The sequence below is a fragment of the Lytechinus pictus genome, chromosome 11 (assembly GCF_037042905.1).
Source record: "Lytechinus pictus isolate F3 Inbred chromosome 11, Lp3.0, whole genome shotgun sequence".
Taxonomy (NCBI): domain Eukaryota; kingdom Metazoa; phylum Echinodermata; class Echinoidea; order Temnopleuroida; family Toxopneustidae; genus Lytechinus; species Lytechinus pictus.
The window spans coordinates 1,833,693-1,853,509 of NC_087255.1; the positions used below are offsets into that span (position 1 = coordinate 1,833,693).

The 19,817-nt window shown below is 37.6% G+C and overlaps 1 protein-coding gene and 1 non-coding gene across 2 annotated transcripts in view; both read left to right on the plus strand.

Moving 5' to 3' along the window:
- The window catches only part of LOC129270696 (calcium homeostasis endoplasmic reticulum protein-like), a 32,806-nt gene extending 13,310 nt beyond the window's left edge, over positions 1 to 19,496 (plus strand). Inside the window, exons 10-18 of the mRNA XM_064106383.1 lie at positions 565 to 624; positions 1,011 to 1,127; positions 9,070 to 9,272; positions 10,683 to 10,816; positions 11,252 to 11,467; positions 13,543 to 13,848; positions 14,085 to 14,161; positions 15,055 to 15,245; positions 17,097 to 19,496. Coding sequence (XP_063962453.1) covers positions 565 to 624; positions 1,011 to 1,127; positions 9,070 to 9,272; positions 10,683 to 10,816; positions 11,252 to 11,467; positions 13,543 to 13,848; positions 14,085 to 14,161; positions 15,055 to 15,224 — 1,283 coding nt within the window. The 3' untranslated portion in view covers positions 15,225 to 15,245; positions 17,097 to 19,496. The remainder of the gene's footprint in view (positions 1 to 564; positions 625 to 1,010; positions 1,128 to 9,069; positions 9,273 to 10,682; positions 10,817 to 11,251; positions 11,468 to 13,542; positions 13,849 to 14,084; positions 14,162 to 15,054; positions 15,246 to 17,096) is intronic.
- TRNAL-UAG (transfer RNA leucine (anticodon UAG)) lies at positions 8,025 to 8,106 on the plus strand. The gene has a single exon. It is a non-coding gene; the product is annotated as a tRNA-Leu (tRNA).
- Positions 19,497 to 19,817: the final 321 nt, after the last annotated feature.

Sequence of the window (19,817 nt, forward strand, 5' to 3'; positions counted from 1 at the left end):
TTATGAACTTCTCGAGCCAAGATAACTTGATATGAACTGGAAAACAGAGACTAATAATTTTGTTTTACATATCTACATATCTATGTGTGTTTATGTGTAGATTTATGTTTAATATATGAATTTATGATCAGAGCAAAATAATTATATTTAATCACCATTGAGGTTGGCATAAAACATACAAGCCTCCGACCCTGGCTTTATTCTTGCTCATTTTTTTCCAATGTTAATACAGTTTAGTCAAAATTATTCTCTTTCTTTCTTATGCTCTAGATGTATTTTGATGTTCATGTTCTATACTCATGCTACTGTTATTGTGTTATATAGATATTTTTAATGTAAACTTATGTTTTAAATTGGAAATGAAAATTGAAATTGAAATTGAATTTCAGGAAGGTCCCCAATATTGGGCATTGGTCCTGCATACTTTATGGAATTACCCACTTGTAAACCTTTGTGAATGTTACCTACATGTAGATAACAACTTGTATGTGTACATGTAAATACCATTTTCAAGTATCAAAACAAGCTTTGTAAACATCTACTTGATGTTGAAATCTATTTCAGGAATGCCACCACAAATTGGAAATCAACCTCCACCACCACAAATGCCACCACAAATACCTGGTAAGCCCTTCAGCCAGTGATGATACATGTACTATATACATTTATTAACCATTAATGTCATTTTCTTGTTTTTGGTCCATGAGATCGAAATGAAATTTATCAGGAAAATGAATTGTATAGTAGAGTATTTGTGATGTTTTTTCAGCAAAGAGTATTTTAAGTGTGAACAGCTGTTCGTATTTAGTCACATGTGAAATCAAATAAAATATGAGAGGATTGTCATCATGCAGAAATTGTGGACCCACAGTGCTATCCCGTATTCACCAGTTTTGATTTTGCGAGGGTCCTGACTGGGAAGAAGTACCTCTAAGCATTAATACCAGTTTTACATTGTATATATATTTGATATGGAAGCATATTTCACCTATCTCTTATATTCTTCCTAGCTGGTTTACCCCCTATGGACCCGTCGATGTTTCCAGGTGGATTCCCTCCCGTGTTCAACCCGTCGGTTCCTCCACCAATCATCAGACCACCCTTCCCTCCTCCATTCCCTCCAGGTGGTAAGTTGATCTTGGTCCCATAACACAAAGACTAACAATTAATTGTACACTTGATTTTCATGATCAATTGTACATTGTAATCAATCGTAAAAAATATGTTGTACGATGATTGCTAAGCTTTGTGTTGCAAGCCACTGATTTGATTGATTTTTGCAGACTTGTATTTAATCAGATGGGATAATGTACGTCTGGGACCATCCTTTAATGTTACCATCTGAAAAAGATGACCAGGGTTAGAACCTCAAATCTTGTCATCAAATAGTAGCCTCCCTCATATAATTTGGATTACAGCCACAATGCCCAATTCACATGGGCAAATTGAGGAAAAAGGAATTCTCTGCTAATGCTAAGTCTGTTTCTATTTTCTCACCTTTTTGGGATAAATTGACACTCAGCTGGTTGGTTGGCTGATTGGTCCTTGTAACAGACGTTTCATGCACACTTGTTACAACAACAAAAGAAATGTCCAAACCTGATCAAAATATTAGTATTTGCTCTACTAAGGGTATTTTTCTACATCGCTTCATCCCAACTGATCTTTGAATTGAACTTGATAGAACTTTTCTTTGACATCTTAGAGACTAAATCACTCTCTGCCCTGTGTATATCTCTTGTTGCCCCATTAATGATAATAGTAATAACATTACCATAGTGCCCTTTTTTATAGAATGGTACTGTTACGTTTTTCTTTGGGTTAACTTGTTTTGACGCACAAAAGACTCTGCACAATATAGTTCACGATTTCATCTGCTTTATTTTACGAGGGTAGCGTGGTACAAGTTAAGATGTTCTCCTGTTCACTTCAAAATCAAGACTGACTCAATATGTCCAAATCACCATAATCTAGTATTGAACCTACCAGCAGATCTGATCTCACATGGACTACAATTGTAACAGTTTATATAAGGAACAATACACCCAATTTCAATCCCTTGAGAACAGAAAGCTTAACAAGAATTAAGTAGTAAACAAAGGATAATCACATGGAGTGTACAAAAGAGCAGAATACATGAAAGAGAGGAGACAACTGAACAGTCCATGGGAAATGCAAACAAATGCTGGAGTAACCTGTTAAGCAGGAAGGGAGCATTGACTCAGTGGTCATTCCCATATTACTAACATTAATAATATTACATGAACTAAAACCCCTTGGGAATAACAAACAGACTTTACACTTCAATAAGATGGGGCGAACAACAGCTGCTTAATAACTAAGTCATGAAACACATAACTCTGGGCCGTAACACTGCTCCCCCTTCAATAAAAATGTATTGCCCTCAATACAAACATAGTGGCATTCCAAAAAAAAAAATAAAAAATAAAAATAAAAATAAATAAAACCAAAAACAATTGCTATATATACATGTTATGTAGTATAGGTTTGAAACAATAACAGTAACAACAATACACACATCTTATAATATAGTTTTTACAGCAGTTTGAAAGCGTGAGAAAGAAAAAAAAAGAAAAGATAAGGGGAAATGTGAATGTACAAAGATACAATGTACTTAGGAACATGCGAGTAATGACAAAACCCAATACAAAATAATTAGGAACTTATTTTTGATGATTGATGGTCGATACATCGCATTGGATATTGAGTATTTAAGTGATAAACTAATGAAATACCAAATCAAATATCACAAGTATTTATGTTATAAGGAGTATATCAATACTCAAGACTGTGGAAAAGAGGTGGCTGAATCTATTTCAATACCTAACAAAAGGCATTGAATGTATCGTAGGTCTATAGCTGAGGATTAAATCACCTATACCGAATTAAAACTACAACATCAACAAAAGCATTTACATAACTATCAAAACCAAACACCCAATATGATTACAACAACACTTAAGGCAATTAATAATGTAAATTATGAAATCAGTGCTTGTACGGTTTACGTAATATGCATACCAATATACTTCTACCCAGAACAGAAGATAATGAAAAACAAAAAATGAATAAATAAAACTTTTTATAATCATTGATAAAAACAACTGTTTAACTAATAGAACATTTTATCTTGAAGCTGAAATCAAAGAAAGGTGAATATAATTGATATGTATTTCATGAGTAAGTTCTAGATCTAATAGGAAAGACTACAATATAGAAAAAAGGCAGAGATAGACTGCGGATACATAAATTTGAGAAGGAAACTGACAGAATCAGATATGAACCAACATTTACCCAAATTAGTCAATGAGTGTACAATATTCTCAGAACAATTTCTTTTACATCATCTTCAGAGTAACAACATAAATCATTATTCCTGAACAAATATATTTTGAACAAGAAAGCAAGAAAAAAAACTATATACATGTACATATGCATAAATTCATTAAGGCTGGAGGTAAGAAGGATAGAGATAGAAAAGGTGAAAAAAAAAAAATAATGAAAATAAGATGTGGGAAGGAAAGTGTTTTTTTTTCACGGGAGAGAGAAAGGGGGGGGGGGGGGTTAGGGTCAGTCATAAGATTAACCAACTCATAAACTGGAAATATATTATAGATAACAGTAGAAACCAACATGCAGGGATATACCCAATCCTAATAGTCAACACTTTTTGTTGCTAGTTATATACATAAATCAGCACAATTTGAATCAAACGGCCTGGAAACACCAGCTCAGGCACCTTTGTGTAGGTGCAGGGCATCATCAAATTGGCGACTTCCATCATTATTGTATCCCAAATTACAAACAACCATCACCTCGTCAATACACATCAAATTACTTGGTGTCGTAATTAACACAACGTTAGATTGAGATCACTTGATTCCCCGAGACACTTCTTTGTTCTCTATATAATATAAGTAACAGTTACTAAACTATAAGCAATATGAACCCAAATTAGGATTTTGGTGTATATTCTCACTTCAGTCAAAATAAGAAACAATCTTTAACGATTATCAGTGGAAGAGGTGGTTGTGCAGTGGGGGGGGGGGGGATTCAGGAAGGAAACATAATTCATATATTCGATGAAAGTTAGCCAGTGAAGAAAACAAGGGATAAGAATAAAATGAAGAGAAAAAGAAAATGAAGAAAAGATCAAGCCCTTCTCAACACAAAACATATACTCATAAATACCAACTAAAACATTGTTTGGACAGTACGTGACTTTGTTGTCCTGTTCTTGCCTGATAAAACTTGTTCTTGCAATTTGTAAACCCAGTCAGGCAAGTCATTACTTACATACGGTTTGAGCCTATCATGGTGGACTACTTTTGACTGTGACTTATTTTGTTTGATTTCAAACAACAAATCATTTATTTTTCTCACTACTACAAATGGCCCTTGCCACTTTTCTGGATTCAATTTAGGGCTCAAACCTTTCTTTCTTGTCTTATCAAGACAATAGACCAGGTTACCAACATTAAATGCATTTTCGCTCAATCGGACATCATGATCCTGTTTCTGTCGTTCGGCCGTTTTCCCTATTTGATCTCTGGCCAAATCATATGCCCTATCTAACTCATTTTGCATCTTGAGTACATACTCTTCAACCTTATTAGGCACAGAGTCAGGCCGCAACCCTAGGACTACTTCGAGGGGGGTTTTCACTTCTCTTCCCAACATTAAATAATTGGGAGAGAACCCTGTTGTTTCATGAGTCGTACTGCGGTAAGCAGCTGTTAACAATTTAATGTTGCCATCCCAGTCTTTTTGATTTTTGCTTACATATGACGAAATCATATTGACTAAAGTTTGATTAAATCTCTCTATGAATCCATTCGATTGAGGGTGGTAACCTGACGTTCTAGTTTTATGTATTTTAAGTGCATGACACATGTCACGAAATAGAGCGGATTCGAATGTCCTTCCCTGGTCAGTGTGTATTTCAAATGGTGTTCCAAATCTCGAAATAAACTCATGAACTACCTTATCGGCAACTGTATTTGAACACTGATCAGGGATGGGATATGCTTCTATCCATTTAGTGAAAGTATCACCCACTACCAGTACATATTTGTTACCACTCTCAGATTCAGGAAAAGGTCCTAAGATGTCAATACAAACTCTGTCTAAAGGAGCACCTTGTTGGTAGTTTTTGAGTGGGGCACGAGGGGTCCTGTGAGGTCTTTTCCTCGCACCACAAACACTGCAAGCTAGAATGTAATTCCTAACTGTTTCTTTCATCTTATACCAGTAATAGTGATGTCTGATTCGACTCAAAGATTTCTTCATGCCCAAATGGCCTGACATCACATTATCGTGGTTGTTTTCCAAAATCAACTTTATCGATGATTTAGGTGTGACGAGTGTCAAGTGTGATTTGGATGGACCTTCATCATACCGCTTGTATAATACATCATCAATTAATACAAGCTGGTCCCACAATAACCACAGATTTCTGATTATTGGACTCTTGTCCTGTATCTTTTCACGATTAGGTCTCACATTTGATTCTTTCATCCAAACCCAAACAACACCAATATCTTTATCTTGCCTTTGAATTGTTGACAGGCTTGATGCAGTCACCCCTAAATTATCTAGAATTGGTCTTCCATTACTTGGTTTGTTCGATTCATTCGAGCTTGCAGTATTTCTTGCCCTTCCTCTTGTGGTTACTTGCCTAACATATTGACAACTAGTACTGCTACACATTTTTACACAAACACATTTGACTGAATGATAGAAGGATCGCATATTCTTAGAAAAGAAAGAGAGAGCAAGATGTATAATCATTAAAACATACCAGATCATCAGTCTTAGTTCTGAACAATACATCTTACTCTCTTTATCGGGTTCTTGAAATTGGACTTCAGTGTCAGTTGAGGTCGATTTTGTTGCTTGTACTCGTCGCATATTTATAAGTGGCACAACATCTTCATAGTCAATGAAGCTGGACCATGCCAGGTGCTTCCTCTTGCAAGCTGTACAGCCGCCACACGGCAAAGCGTCCAAAATAGGTTCGAAGTCATAACAGCTGCATGATTCCGGGCTGCATTGGATTCGTGACAGTGCATCGGCATTGGCGTGACTCTTTCCTGATCGATGCTCCATGACAAAATTGAATTGGGCAAGGATCTCGAGCCAACGGGCCATCTGATCCGTCGGCTCTCGGAAAGACATGATCCACCTAAGTGACGAATGGTCGGTGCGGATGGTAAACTTGTGTCCCAGCAGATAATGACGAAAATGATGGACAAATGTGACGACGGCTAGGAGTTCTCTCCGCGTCACACAATATCGCCGCTGGGTTTTTGTCAGAGTTTTGCTGGCGTAAGCAATGGGACGTTCTTCCATCCTCCCACTCACATGATTAAATTGGATTTGTGACAGCGTTGCACCAATTCCAAATGCAGACGCGTCGGTATCCAAGATGAATCTGCCAGAGTTGCTGGGATACGCCATCAGATTGTCACCAGTCAGGGCCTTTTTCAGTTCATCAAAAGCTTTCCCACAGTCATCGCTCCACTCAAATTGTACGCCCTTCTCAAGCAGTCGGGTTAATGGACGCGCGATTGTTGAAAAACCCTTAATGAACTTTCGATAGTAAGAGCAAAGTCCTAAGAAGGAACGCACATCTCCTACAGTGGTTGGAGTTTTCCACTCGGTCACAGCACTAACTTTCTCAGGGTTTGGTTTTACTCCATCTGTTGTCACAATATGGCCCAGGTAGAGAACCTCCTCTTGAAATAATGCACACTTGCTGGGTTTCAACTTGAGCCCGGCTCTGCTCAAGCGGTGCAATACTTCATCGAGATGGGACAGGTGCTCATCAAAAGTCTTACTGAAGATTATAAGATCATTCAGGTAGACTAGCAGAGTTTTCCATTGCAGACCTTTCATCACTAGTTCCATGCATCTCTCAAAGGTGCTTGGTGCATTAGATAGTCCAAACGGCATTACAATATATTCATACAGACCAGATTTTGTTCGGAAAGCAGTTTTGGGCCTGTCGTCTTCCTTAACTTCAATCTGCCAATATCCTGATTGGAGATCGAGAGTGGAGAAAACTTTACTGCCGCTTAGGCTGTCCAAACATTCATCAATTTTGGGGAGTGGGAAGCAGTCAAATTCAGTCACAGAATTGAGTTTACGATAATCCACACAGGGACGTGTGGTGCCATCTTTCTTCTTCACGTAGACGAGGGGAGATGCCCATGGGGAGGTTGAGGGTTGAATGATACCTGATTCCAGCTGCTCCTGAATTATCTTTTCTTCTTCTCCTTCGAAAGCACGAGGTGGTCTACGAGCAGGTTGGCGAATAGGCCTGGCTTCTCCGGTATTGATTTCATGCTGAAGAACACCACACCTCCCTAGGTCACTTTTGGACTTTGCGAATATATCTGCATGCCTCTGAAGCAATGCACTCAATTTTCCCTTTTCTGTGTCATTTAGTCCTTCTGAACTTCTCTCATAAAGTTCATACAAATTCTCATGTAGTTGTTGTTTTTCAATTTCTATTTCCATTGTTGGGGTTGACTGTGGTCTGCTAGTCCCCGTGACACTTGTGCCGCTTACACGATTGATGATCACACTCTGAGAGTTCTCCTGATTATCAATTTCATGGAGATCGATGATATCACTTGCGTAAGCAATAGTCTTCCCCCTCTCCATTGATATTTCCTCAGAAGTAGTATTCATCAATCGTATTGGAGCACCCGATTTGACTTGCTCCACGGTACAAAGTGTGGCGGCAACCAACACAGTATCCTTATTGCTAAGTCCAGCGGGCAATGGTTCAATAATAACGTCACTGCAACTGCTCCCAGCGATTTCCTCGACAAGTCCAACAGTCAGTATTTCGCTATGTGGGGGAACCACAATAGACGAGTTGAGTGTAACTCTTCTCGCAATATTTGGAACTCCTCCTAAGTCACAGTCCACCCACAAACCAGCAATCATCAGTCCCCTTCTGGCTTCAATTATGCAGTCAAAATGATACAGAAAAGGGTAGCGTGGCCGAGCGGTCTAAGGCGCTGGTTTTAGGCACCAGTCATTTCGATGGCGTGGGTTCGAATCCCACCGCTGCCACCAAATGTTACGTTTTTCTTTGGGTTAACTTGTTTTGACGCACAAAAGACTCTGCACAATATAGTTCACGATTTCATCTGCTTTATTTTACGAGGGTAGCGTGGTACAAGTTAAGATGTTCTCCTGTTCACTTCAAAATCAAGACTGACTCAATATGTCCAAATCACCATAATCTAGTATTGAACCTACCAGCAGATCTGATCTCACATGGACTACAATTGTAACAGTTTATATAAGGAACAATACACCCAATTTCAATCCCTTGAGAACAGAAAGCTTAACAAGAATTAAGTAGTAAACAAAGGATAATCACATGGAGTGTACAAAAGAGCAGAATACATGAAAGAGAGGAGACAACTGAACAGTCCATGGGAAATGCAAACAAATGCTGGAGTAACCTGTTAAGCAGGAAGGGAGCATTGACTCAGTGGTCATTCCCATATTACTAACATTAATAATATTACATGAACTAAAACCCCTTGGGAATAACAAACAGACTTTACACTTCAATAAGATGGGGCGAACAACAGCTGCTTAATAACTAAGTCATGAAACACATAACTCTGGGCCGTAACACTACAAAGGTACAAAGCGCATTCAAGAATAATCAGATACAGTGTCTTTTACTAACTTGGACAATCAATGTGTACTTTCCCTTTATTACAATTTAGTTCAAGGGTTTTCAATGTGTTAAGGAATTGGCAGCTTTCGGATTTCAATGCTTTGGTGATTTTATACAACAAAGAAATGTTTGTAAAAAAATTATATGTTTTTGCCTTTCCCATGAGCATTCCACACACATTGCTTTGTCAGTATATTTGGTATGTTTTGTTTTCATGTGTTTTAGCTCTGGCTTCTAAATTCAAATCCAAAAACATGAAAACCTAAAGCTGTTGCAGTACAGGTGCACTATTTTCACTTGAAAGTAATAATGCATACTCTCTCTTTCTCTTTCTCACCTAGCTTTGCCCCCAAACTTCGCCCTCCCTCCAAACATCGACTTCTCCAAGCCCCCTCCTGGCTTTATGCCTGGTATGGAGTTCCCTCCGATGCCCATGCCCCCTATAGCTCAACCCCCACCAGCCCAGGACCCTAATGACCCCTCCCTAATGCCAAGGGTACCCTACTATGACCTCCCAGCTGGACTCATGGCACCGTTGGTATCGGTAAGTGAAATGCTTTTTGTCCATGCTATTTGTGTAATTCAATTATTTATCCATAGAAATGCCATTTACTTTTATTGTTTGAGTAGCAATGAAATATAATTTTTTAATCTATTTTAAGAAGAATGCATGATTAGTAAATTAAGGCAATATGCCATTGTGTAGATAGCATGTGTGTATAGGCAGGTGTACAAGATTTTTTCAGGATTAGATATACCAACGAGTGATAGTTTTGTGAATATTGAGTTAACCTTAACTTACCTGGGCTAAAATCTGGGGGATGGGGCCTTTATGCCCCCCCCCCCATAAGATCTTGCCTGCGTATTTAGGGATTACAATACTTAGCATGAAGGTAAAGAATGACATTCTACGCGGTTGCATAGGTAAATTGTACTTAATTCATATATTTTATATTTAGTTAATTATGGTAATTTGTTAATGAAGTCATACTTTTTGCTCTAATTCACTAAATAAAGCTCCTAGAAAGCTTGGATTTTTATGAAAATATTCTTTATAGAACCCTTAACAATATACAAATAGCGAATAGGCATGAGTGCGATGGTGCGGGATTTCGCATGAGGTGAAAGAAAGATGCTCTATTCAACGAGGCGTTAGCCGAGTTGAATAGAGTGTTTCTTTCTTTCACCGAACGCGAAATCTTGCACCATTGCACGAATAAGAATATTCGCTATTTGTGTTGTACAACGCCTCGGAATTTACCGAAAATATGAAAAAACAAAGAGTTTATCCCTATAGTAATCTATGAAAAGGGAGCAAAAATAGCGAAAGCAGAAAGCAAAATCCCACAAGCGCACATGACCTTGGGCAGCCTTGCGCATTTAGCCAGCAGGCTTATACGCGTATTGTTCATTTTTACTGAGCGCAATGAATTAAATAGTATTGTGACGTCACCTCCTCAAGCCGTGCAACGGTACATTTTGGACGGTACATTTTGGATGGTACGTCTTTTGTGCAACGGTACGAATGTTTGACATTCAGCCTCCCATTTGCTCGCGTACAACAAGCTAAGTAGGCGTTGTACAATAGTCAATGAAAAATAGCTGTGGTACCAAGATTGATTTCTAATGTTGATTTTTTGGGGGTTCTTTTTATTGTTATTGTTTTTCGATAAAATTTGTCTTTGGCATCATTTCTGGCATACGTATTACCGGTATTTGACTCTTGTCAGTAAAAGTAAAAATAATCTCTCATTTATGAATTTCAATGAAATCACATTTTTGATCTGACATGCACTTACTGTTGCATAATTTCGTAACTGCATACCAATCAAATCGTGGATTTTAATCAAGTTATTGATGAATAAAACTTGTCTTTGGTAATGAAGAGCACTCTAGCAGAGAAAGAAAATGATAATGTTTATTATTTCAAGATGTGTCCTCATTGGTTCCACAGCTTGAAGATACAGACTACAATCCTCTAGATTCTGAGGACATTAGACTACCCCCTCCCCAGGCTCCTAGTGAGAGATTACTGGCTGCTGTAGAGGCATTCTATGCCCCACCCTCAAGAGATGCTCCAAGAAACAGGTAAGCTCAGTGAGTGTGTGTGTGTGGGGGGGGGGGAGTGGTAACAGATTAGCTTACCCCCTCCCCAGGCTCCTAGTGAGAGATTACTGGCTGCTGTAGAGGCATTCTATGCCCCGCCCTCAAGAGATGCTCCAAGAAATAGGTAAGCTCAATGAGTGTATGCTTATGTTACCCCCTCCTTAGCATCCCTTGTGAAGGGGGGGGGGGGTGGATTGTGAATGACATTGAATCCTCCCCCTCTAGAGATGCCCAAAAAATGCTCCACATACATATGCCAGTATCCACTATTTTTCTTCTCTTTCATAGTTGTTTCATGTCAGGTTCCGCCTTACTTTGTAGCATAATAATGCATTGCAATAAAGATGAATAAAACTAGAGTTAAAGACGATTTTCAATATTTCCTTGGCAAATGGTATGCCTTTTTCCCTCTTGCAGCGAAGGATGGGAGCAGAATGGTCTGTTTGAGTTCTTCAAAGCCAAGCAAAAGTATTCCAAACTGAAGAAGGAGAGAGAGAAGGATAAACCCAAGCAGCGCAAACCCCTTTCCCCTCTCAGGATGCCTGCCAAGATGGACCGGTCACCGTCACCTCCTACTCCAGCAGCAAAGCAGCTAACACCTCCCCCAAAACAAGACAGTAGAAGAAGATACAGGTTGGTACTTAACTGAGATTAAGAGTCGTACATGTATTAGTGGTGGTGATGGCGATGATGATGATGATGATGGTGATGATGATGATGTTGATGGTGTTAATTATGATAGAAATAATTATGATGTGGTGATGATGAAGTTAATTATGTTGATGATGATGATGATGATGATGATGATGATGGTGATGATGGTGATGATGATGATGATGTTTATAAGTATAAACATCATCATTGGTACTTTACTGAGATTGAGAGAGGTACATGTATTAGTGGTGGTGATGGCGATGATGATGATGATGATGATGGTGATGATGATGATGATGATGATGATGGTGTTAATTATGATAGTGATAATTATGATGTGGTGATGATGAAGTTAATTATGTTGATGATGATGATGATGATGATGATGATGATAATGGTGATGATGATGATGATATTTATAAGTATAAACATCATCATTGGTACTTTACTGAGATTGAGAGAGGTACATGTATTAGTGGTGGTGATGGCGATGATGATGATGATGTTGATGGTGTTAATTATGATAGTGATAATTATGATGTGGTGATGATGAAGTTAATTATGTTGATGATATTGATGATGATGATGATGGTGATGATGATGTTTATAAGTATAAACATCATCATTGTTACTTTACTGAGATTGAGAGAGGTACATGTATTAGTTGTGGTGATAGCGATGATGATGATGATGATGACGAAGATGAAGATGATGATGGTGATGATGGTGTTAATTATGTTGATGATAGTGATGATGATGATGATGTTTATAATTATGTTAATAATTATAAACATCATCATTGATACTTTCCTGAGATTGAGAGAGGTACATGTATTAGTGGTGGTGATGGCGATGATGATGATGATGATGACGAAGATGAAGATGATGATGGTGATGATGGTGTTAATTATGTTGATGATAGTGATGATGATTATGATGTTTATAATTATGTTAATAATTATAAACATCATCATTGATACTTTCCTGAGATTGAGAGAGGTACATGTATTAGTGGTGGTGATGGCGATGATGATGATGATGATGATGATGATGATGATGATGATGATGATGATGATGATGGTGTTAATTATGATAGTGACAATTATGATGATGGTGATGATGGTATTAATTATGTTGATGATAGTGATGATGATGTTTATAATTACATTGTATGAGGATGATTATATTAACAATGACGACGACGATGATGATTTTTGAAGATGATTATCTAGCAAGGCAACTTGCCCTCCCCCAAAACAAGAAAAAAGGGAGGTACAGCTTGGAATTTCACTTTAATAAATTTGACAAGTAGATTCATGTGTTCTTTGAAGGTCTGCATGGTGTTAAGACTACGATAGGTGAAGGGGTTTACCAATGCACTGTGTAAGTGAAGCATCCTTAAAAAACCATTGTGTAATCTTCTGGTGAAAGCTCTGAAAAGAACTGAGGTGGTATGTATAACAGCTCACTTCAGTTCATATCTCCACTTCTGACGAGGAGCAGAGAATACTGCTCGAAATACTATCTTCATTTAGCGCTTTCACCAAAATATTAAGCATCAGTCCTTGTCAGGACTACATGTACTACACCTACATACTGTATGCAACCACAAACCTCTTTACTTTATACATTCATGTTCACCACCTTCAAAATATGGGATAGTACACAAGATCAGTTTCTGTAAAAAAAATCTAGTATTCCTGAAATACTCCAAGCATGATTTAGTTGGTCTCATGTTCACCATCTTCAAAATAAGGGATAGTACGAAAGATAAATTTCTATATAGAATTTCTAGTATTCCTGAAATACTCCAATCATGACTTATTTGGCTTATGCTTGACATGGATCATTCATAATTTTATGTATGACCTAGGAGTTACATATGATTTGGGCACTAGCACACTTAACTTTAAATGTGACTCGAACATGGATTATTTTCATATTTTCGGTTGATTTTTTTGCCTATATCACCTGAGTTGTGTGGCCTCAAGAGATATTTTATCTTTGGCAGATTCGCCTGTTATTTTTTGTTCTGTGTGATACTGTTCCTACAGATCAAGATCTCGCTCAAAGTCAAGGTCACCGTCACATTCCCCACCAAGGAGAATAAGGCGCTCAAGGACACACTCAAGGTCACGCTCTCCTCCCTCAAGATTCTACAGGAGAGGATCAAGGTCAAGGTCTCGTTCAAGATCAAGATCACCTCCTTATAGGAGAGATATCAAGAGAGACCGATCCCCCGGTAGAGACCGATCCCCCATCAGAGGCCGATCCCCAGGCAGAAGTCGATCACCTGTCAGAGGTCGTTCCCCAGGCAGAGGCCGGTCTCCCAAGCGAAGCCCAACGCCAGACTATGGAATGTAAGTTGGTCTTTATCTCATTGGTTCTCTACTGAATATCATCCAAAGTACATTGGAAGTGCATAGAGATATTTGCTCACCATGAGGCATGCTCTTTAAAAAAAGAATGGCATTCTATTATTATTGTCATTGAACCTCAGTTTTGTGGTAGCATAGGTTAATTAAAGTAAACATCACAGTTTGTGTCAGAGCAGGTTCTAAACTTGCTAAATCTTTTTTCTTTGTTTGATTTTTAGCCAACCTTTCTATCAAATGAATGTTGATGTGAAGCTTGGAGAGGATAACAAAGGACATCAACTCATGAAGAAAATGGGTGAGTAATGAGGATTAAAAGAGTGGTGGTTGTGATAGTGACGATGATAGTGGTGGAGGTGGAGGGGGTCGTGGTGGAGGTTGTGTTGATGGTGCTGATGGTAGTGGCAGTGGAAGTAATGATAATGGCAATGATGAAGACTGATGACAAAGACATGGTGAGGATGGTCAAGTTGATGCTGATAGTGATGGATGCGGTTTCGGTGTTGATAATGATGTGAGGGTGGTTATAAGTGTGACCTTGATGGTGATGTTAGTAAAAATAAATAAGTGTCGCCTTCTTCTCTTCTTAGCACAAGGTGACAATTTGCCAGTCTGGAATTTAATTAGTCCAAGTCTAATCCTCATTAGTCAAATATTCCCCCAAGTTGAACCAAACTTTTTGGACCAGATTATAATGCAAAACATGATAATAATAATAATAGTAGTTACATTTATATAGTTACATTTACATTCTGTTTTCTAAGTGCTTTTTATTGCAATTATTATTACCCCGGTCAACGGATCCCGGCATGCCCATACACAATGTATGCACTTTCTCCACTCCCTGGGGGAGCATTCCAACAAGAGTTCTAAGACTCGATTGTTAGGCATATGTCATAGGCTTTTGCATCCTACCGGGTACCAATTTAACACCAGGGTGGAGAGTGGCAAATTGGGGATTGACGCCTTGCCAAAGGATGCGAGACCGTGGTGGGATTCGAACACACGACCCTCTGATTGCAAGGCAAGAGTCTGACCAAGGTGCGATTCCAAAACATGAGTTATGTACCTCTCCCAAGTCAAATTTCTCTAAAGTTAAACAGATATCTATGATCTCAAATGATTTGGCTTAGGCAAAGTTACCTGTACTGGACACTAAATTTACTCTGATACCAATTTTTTTTTCTTTAGGATGGAGTGGTCAAGGTCTAGGAGCCAAGGAGCAGGGTATCGTCACCCCAATTGCCAGCGGAGACGTTCGTCAAGATTTGGACAAATTCAAAGGAATCGGCATGGATATCAACGATCCATTTGAGAGTTTTAGGAAGAGTAAGAGCTATACCTACAACAGGAGGAAATAAATGGAGGCTGCTGAGCATAAGGTGAGTTTTATCAGGATAAATGACACTTAAAGGACAAGTCCACCCCAACAAAAAGTTGATTTGAAAAAAAGGAGAAAAATTCAACAAGCAAAACGCTGAAAGTTTCATCAAAATCGGGTGTAAAATAAGAAAGTTATGACATTTTAAAGTTTTGCTTAATTTCACAAAACAGTTATATGCACATCCTGGTCGGTGTGCAAATTGGCAGACTGATGACGTCACCCACTCACTATTTCTTTTGTATTTTATTATATGAAATATGAAATATTATAATTTTCTCCTCCTTGTCAAGTGAAACAAAGTTTATTTTCTCCCTGAACATGTGCAATTACCATTATTTCAACAGTTTATGGTTAAGTTAAGTCGGTCCTTATTGTCACATCTGTAAAATTTGAGATATTGTATTATTCAAACAATAAAAAACAAAAGAAATAGTGAGTGATGGACATCATCGACTCTCTCATTTGTGCATTGAACTGTTTTGTGAAAATAAGCGAAACTTTTAAAATGTCATAACTTTCTTATTTTACATCCGATTTCGATGAAATTTGCAGCGTTATGTTTGTTTGATTTTTCTCTATCGATTCAAATCAACAATTTTCTGGGGTGGACTTGACCTTTAAGTAAAACCAGACTAGCAAATCTTTTCTTCGTATTCATAAACATGGATATATTTATATAATGCTCAGGGGTGGTATTCTGAGATCCATTTTATCTCAGATAAAATAAAATATTTTATCTCCGTTAAAATCAGTGAGATAAAATACCCTTAAAATCTCTCCGAATTGGTATTCTGAGAACAATTTTATCTTCATTTTATCTCTGTAAGACACACCTACTTTTTAATCAATACCCAATTAGAAACGCGCTTTTATAGCTCTCTCGTGTCACTCAACCAATTGAAATCCATTCCGCCAGGAGGTGTGGCAAAGGGGTGAGATTGCGTCAATTTATTGACTTCAAATACGCTTGCACTATACGCTTGCGCGTCTTTTCAGAGATTTCTTTTTAACAAAAAGGACAATACTCTCATCTTTTTTCGAAGTCTATATCGCATCTTTTCAAGCATCATTTCAAAGGCAATATTAGTCAAGACAAGTCTCATGAAATACTTTCTGATTGTACAGGAACAACGTTAAGGTGTTATTCTAAATAAATATATAATTTTTCTTCATTTTCATGTCAAGATTTGGGGTTAATTCACCTAGAAATATTGGTGAAATCAATGTCGCGGAGATAAAATAGCCCCTACCCTCTTTTAAGTTTATTTTATTTTTTTCTGCAAAGTAACTTTGGCGCAAGCACATCATCCGTGTTGCAATACCCAGATACGCAATGGGCATGTCTACGCAGGCACTGTTCTGTTGCGTATCATCTATACATGCGCAAGTTAAAATTTATACGCAAGATAAAATTGTAAATTTTATCTGAGAAATAAAAAGTCATCTCAGAATACCAATTTTATTTTAAGAGATAAAATAAAATATTTTAAAGATAAAATGACCTCAGAATACTGCCCCAGGTCCCAGGCATATTTTTTATTTTGATTAAATTCGAGAATTCTATTATTCTGCTATGTATTTATACAGGGGATAAATCCAATAAAATGGGTTGAAGTTTTATGGTGAGAAAAGATTACAAAATAATAAAATGTACAGTGATTTGGATAACTACTGTAATATTGTCATACTCTACTTTGTATAGAAAGGGTCTACAGAATCTACTAAATCGCACTCATGCAGGTTGCTTATCTTTGCCGCACCAAGAATTCAAACTTCTGTGCGATCTGTGATGTTTATCAATATTTAATTCCAGTTGGAAAATGATATTCTTTTCTTGTTTCTTCTGCAGACACACACACTTGCATCCAAGGTGGGACAACAGAGGGCCAGTTTCCATAGCAACAGGATGCATCACCTCTTAAAGAACACCCATACCTGCCAACTCCACCTATCTCCATGTCAAACTGTGAACCGTTTGTCTTCATGAGAATTTATTTGGGATGGGTCATTTTCACGAATATCGCTTGCCATTCCTCTCCAGAATTTCAACTTCAATAATACATGTTCAAGGGTGGTCTTTTAGTTCCTGGATGACACTCAAATTTTCAGCACAACAAAATTTTATATTAATCAGTTTTACAGATTCCAATATAGAAAATAGATTGATCAACACATGTTACTTCATATTGTATATCTCAATTTGATAACAAGAAATGTACGTTGCCAGTACCTGCAACCAGTAGGACATGCTCAAAATTCATCACGAATCTGACTCTATAGACATTCCTTCGAAATTTGTGTTATTAAAATTGAAATAATGTATAATGTATGCTCACTTCAGACTTGTGTGACAATTGAAGTAAATAGGCCATGGCAAGTGTGTGCATGTTTTCCCTATTAAAGAAATGCAAACCTCTCCCAGGTTGAACTATCCGAAATTGTTCCATGACATTTGCTCTGGCGACAATTGCTCCGCTCTAAATTCCACACACGAATCGAATGACCAACTTCAACCCTGGGTTTAACACTATACCCTATCCTAAACCTAACCCCAACATAAAACCCTATTGCAACCCTAACCCTCTATCTTTTGACGAAATTAAGCCCAGAGCAATTGTCGCAGGAGCAAATGTCGTGTCAACATCCCGAATGTATTAAATATATAACAACACTGACAATGTACTTCAACAATGCAAGTTAACAGGTTGCTTGGTTGATGATGAATTATCCAACTACAAACTTAAAATCAGAAGAACTACACTGGAGAAATATGGATGAGATTATGGATAAGTGACATATTTATTGCTTCTTTAAATAATACAATACATAGATACCATACATAGTATGTCTTACAATGTAATATGAATTTAGATAAATGTGAACAAATATCAATGGCAAGTGGCACTTTCTTACTATACATAAACATACATGTATGTACACAGGTCTGCAAGATGTGAATGTATTATCTGAAGAGAGAGCTGGTATCATAAAAAATCTTTGAAAATTATTTATTTTGGGGGCTACTTTTTGCAACCTACTTCCTAAATCTGCAACATTGAATAAGCAACATTGCAATGAATGGAGATTTTCCAATGCTCTTCTAGGGGCAAATCACCCTTAGACCCCTCTTAAAATTTTCCCTGCCTTCTATGTACCATCAAGATTGGAATGCTCCAAAATCATTGTATTGATGATTTCAATTTGTCATTAGAATCATCGGACCATTCACACGCTCACTCGAAAACTGATTTGAATTTGAATTCCCGAGCGAAGGCAGTATGTGTCCTTGGTGACTTGTTATCGAAGCACTGCGTCAATACGATAAGTGCATGACAATTGTATTATCTACGGAAGTGCTTGAGAGGACACTAAGCTCCGCCCCTTAAAACACGTTTTGGAGGTCAAGCCTTTCACACGTAAAATTTGTACCGTAATTTGAGTGAAACTTAAATGGAATTCACCTCCAGAGTAGAATTTGAATTCGTGATTAACATTTGTGATTCTAGTTTGGTTTCACACGTGCTAAAGAATTGTCATTAGCCTTTTTTTTCACTGGAATCATTCAAATGACGATATTTTTTTACCGTGTGAAAGGGCGGGTAGTAACTTTGGAAAATGTCATTCATGGTGTTTATTTTGTCTCAATACCATCATTGAACACAATCAACAATGGTGTTTAGACTCGAACATTTGTAGCCAACAAGCATCTTTTTGTTCACACTGTGCACTCTTTTGAGCTTATCAGGAGAGCAGAGTTGATCTACTACATAATTATTCATCATGAATTTTAGTATTGGGGTTGTATATTCTTACATTTATGTAAAGATATAACACGTCTGATACTATTCAATAACAGGAATGTACTGTCAGCACTAATTCTTATTACCAACAATTAAATCACTCATACCCTTTGAAGGCGTGTGTTTTTGTGATTTTCTTCAGGTCAGATTACACATTTAAATGTAAAAACTATCATCGATTCATGTAGCCTCTTCCCAGTCTCTTGCCCCGCTAAAGCTGGGATAAAAGTATTTAGCCACTCGAGTTTTAAAATTGAAGTGGCTACCTTATGTAAATGACATTATTATTTTGTATCAATTCGAATTGGTATTGAATTATTAACAAAGATAGAAGCTGAGTTGTACTTTTATCATGAAGAGAGTGTAAGAATATGTGCAGTTTGCATAACTTTTGAAGCCTGTAAATAATTCTTTTTTGAAGAATAAAAGCTATCTTGTAATAAAATGTGTACGAAGTGTGTGGATTTTACTGAATGGCATTGATAGCTTAGAACAAAGTAGAGGAACACTTGCATGCTTGCTTTCAATAATAAAGAAAGGGAAATTGGAAAGGAGAAGGAGAGATGAAGAGAAGAAACCTAGACAAGTGGAATGCCCCTGGCAGTCTTGCCTGAATGACAAAATTCAATTTTGTAAACTTTATCGTAAGATTGTAAAATTCCCCCCCTTCAAGAACGAATAAGAATAGCGTTTGAATCATACTCCTAATGTTTTCTGCATTATCTACACGTATATATACAAAATGAGAAGGGAATGGAAAAGCTGGCAGG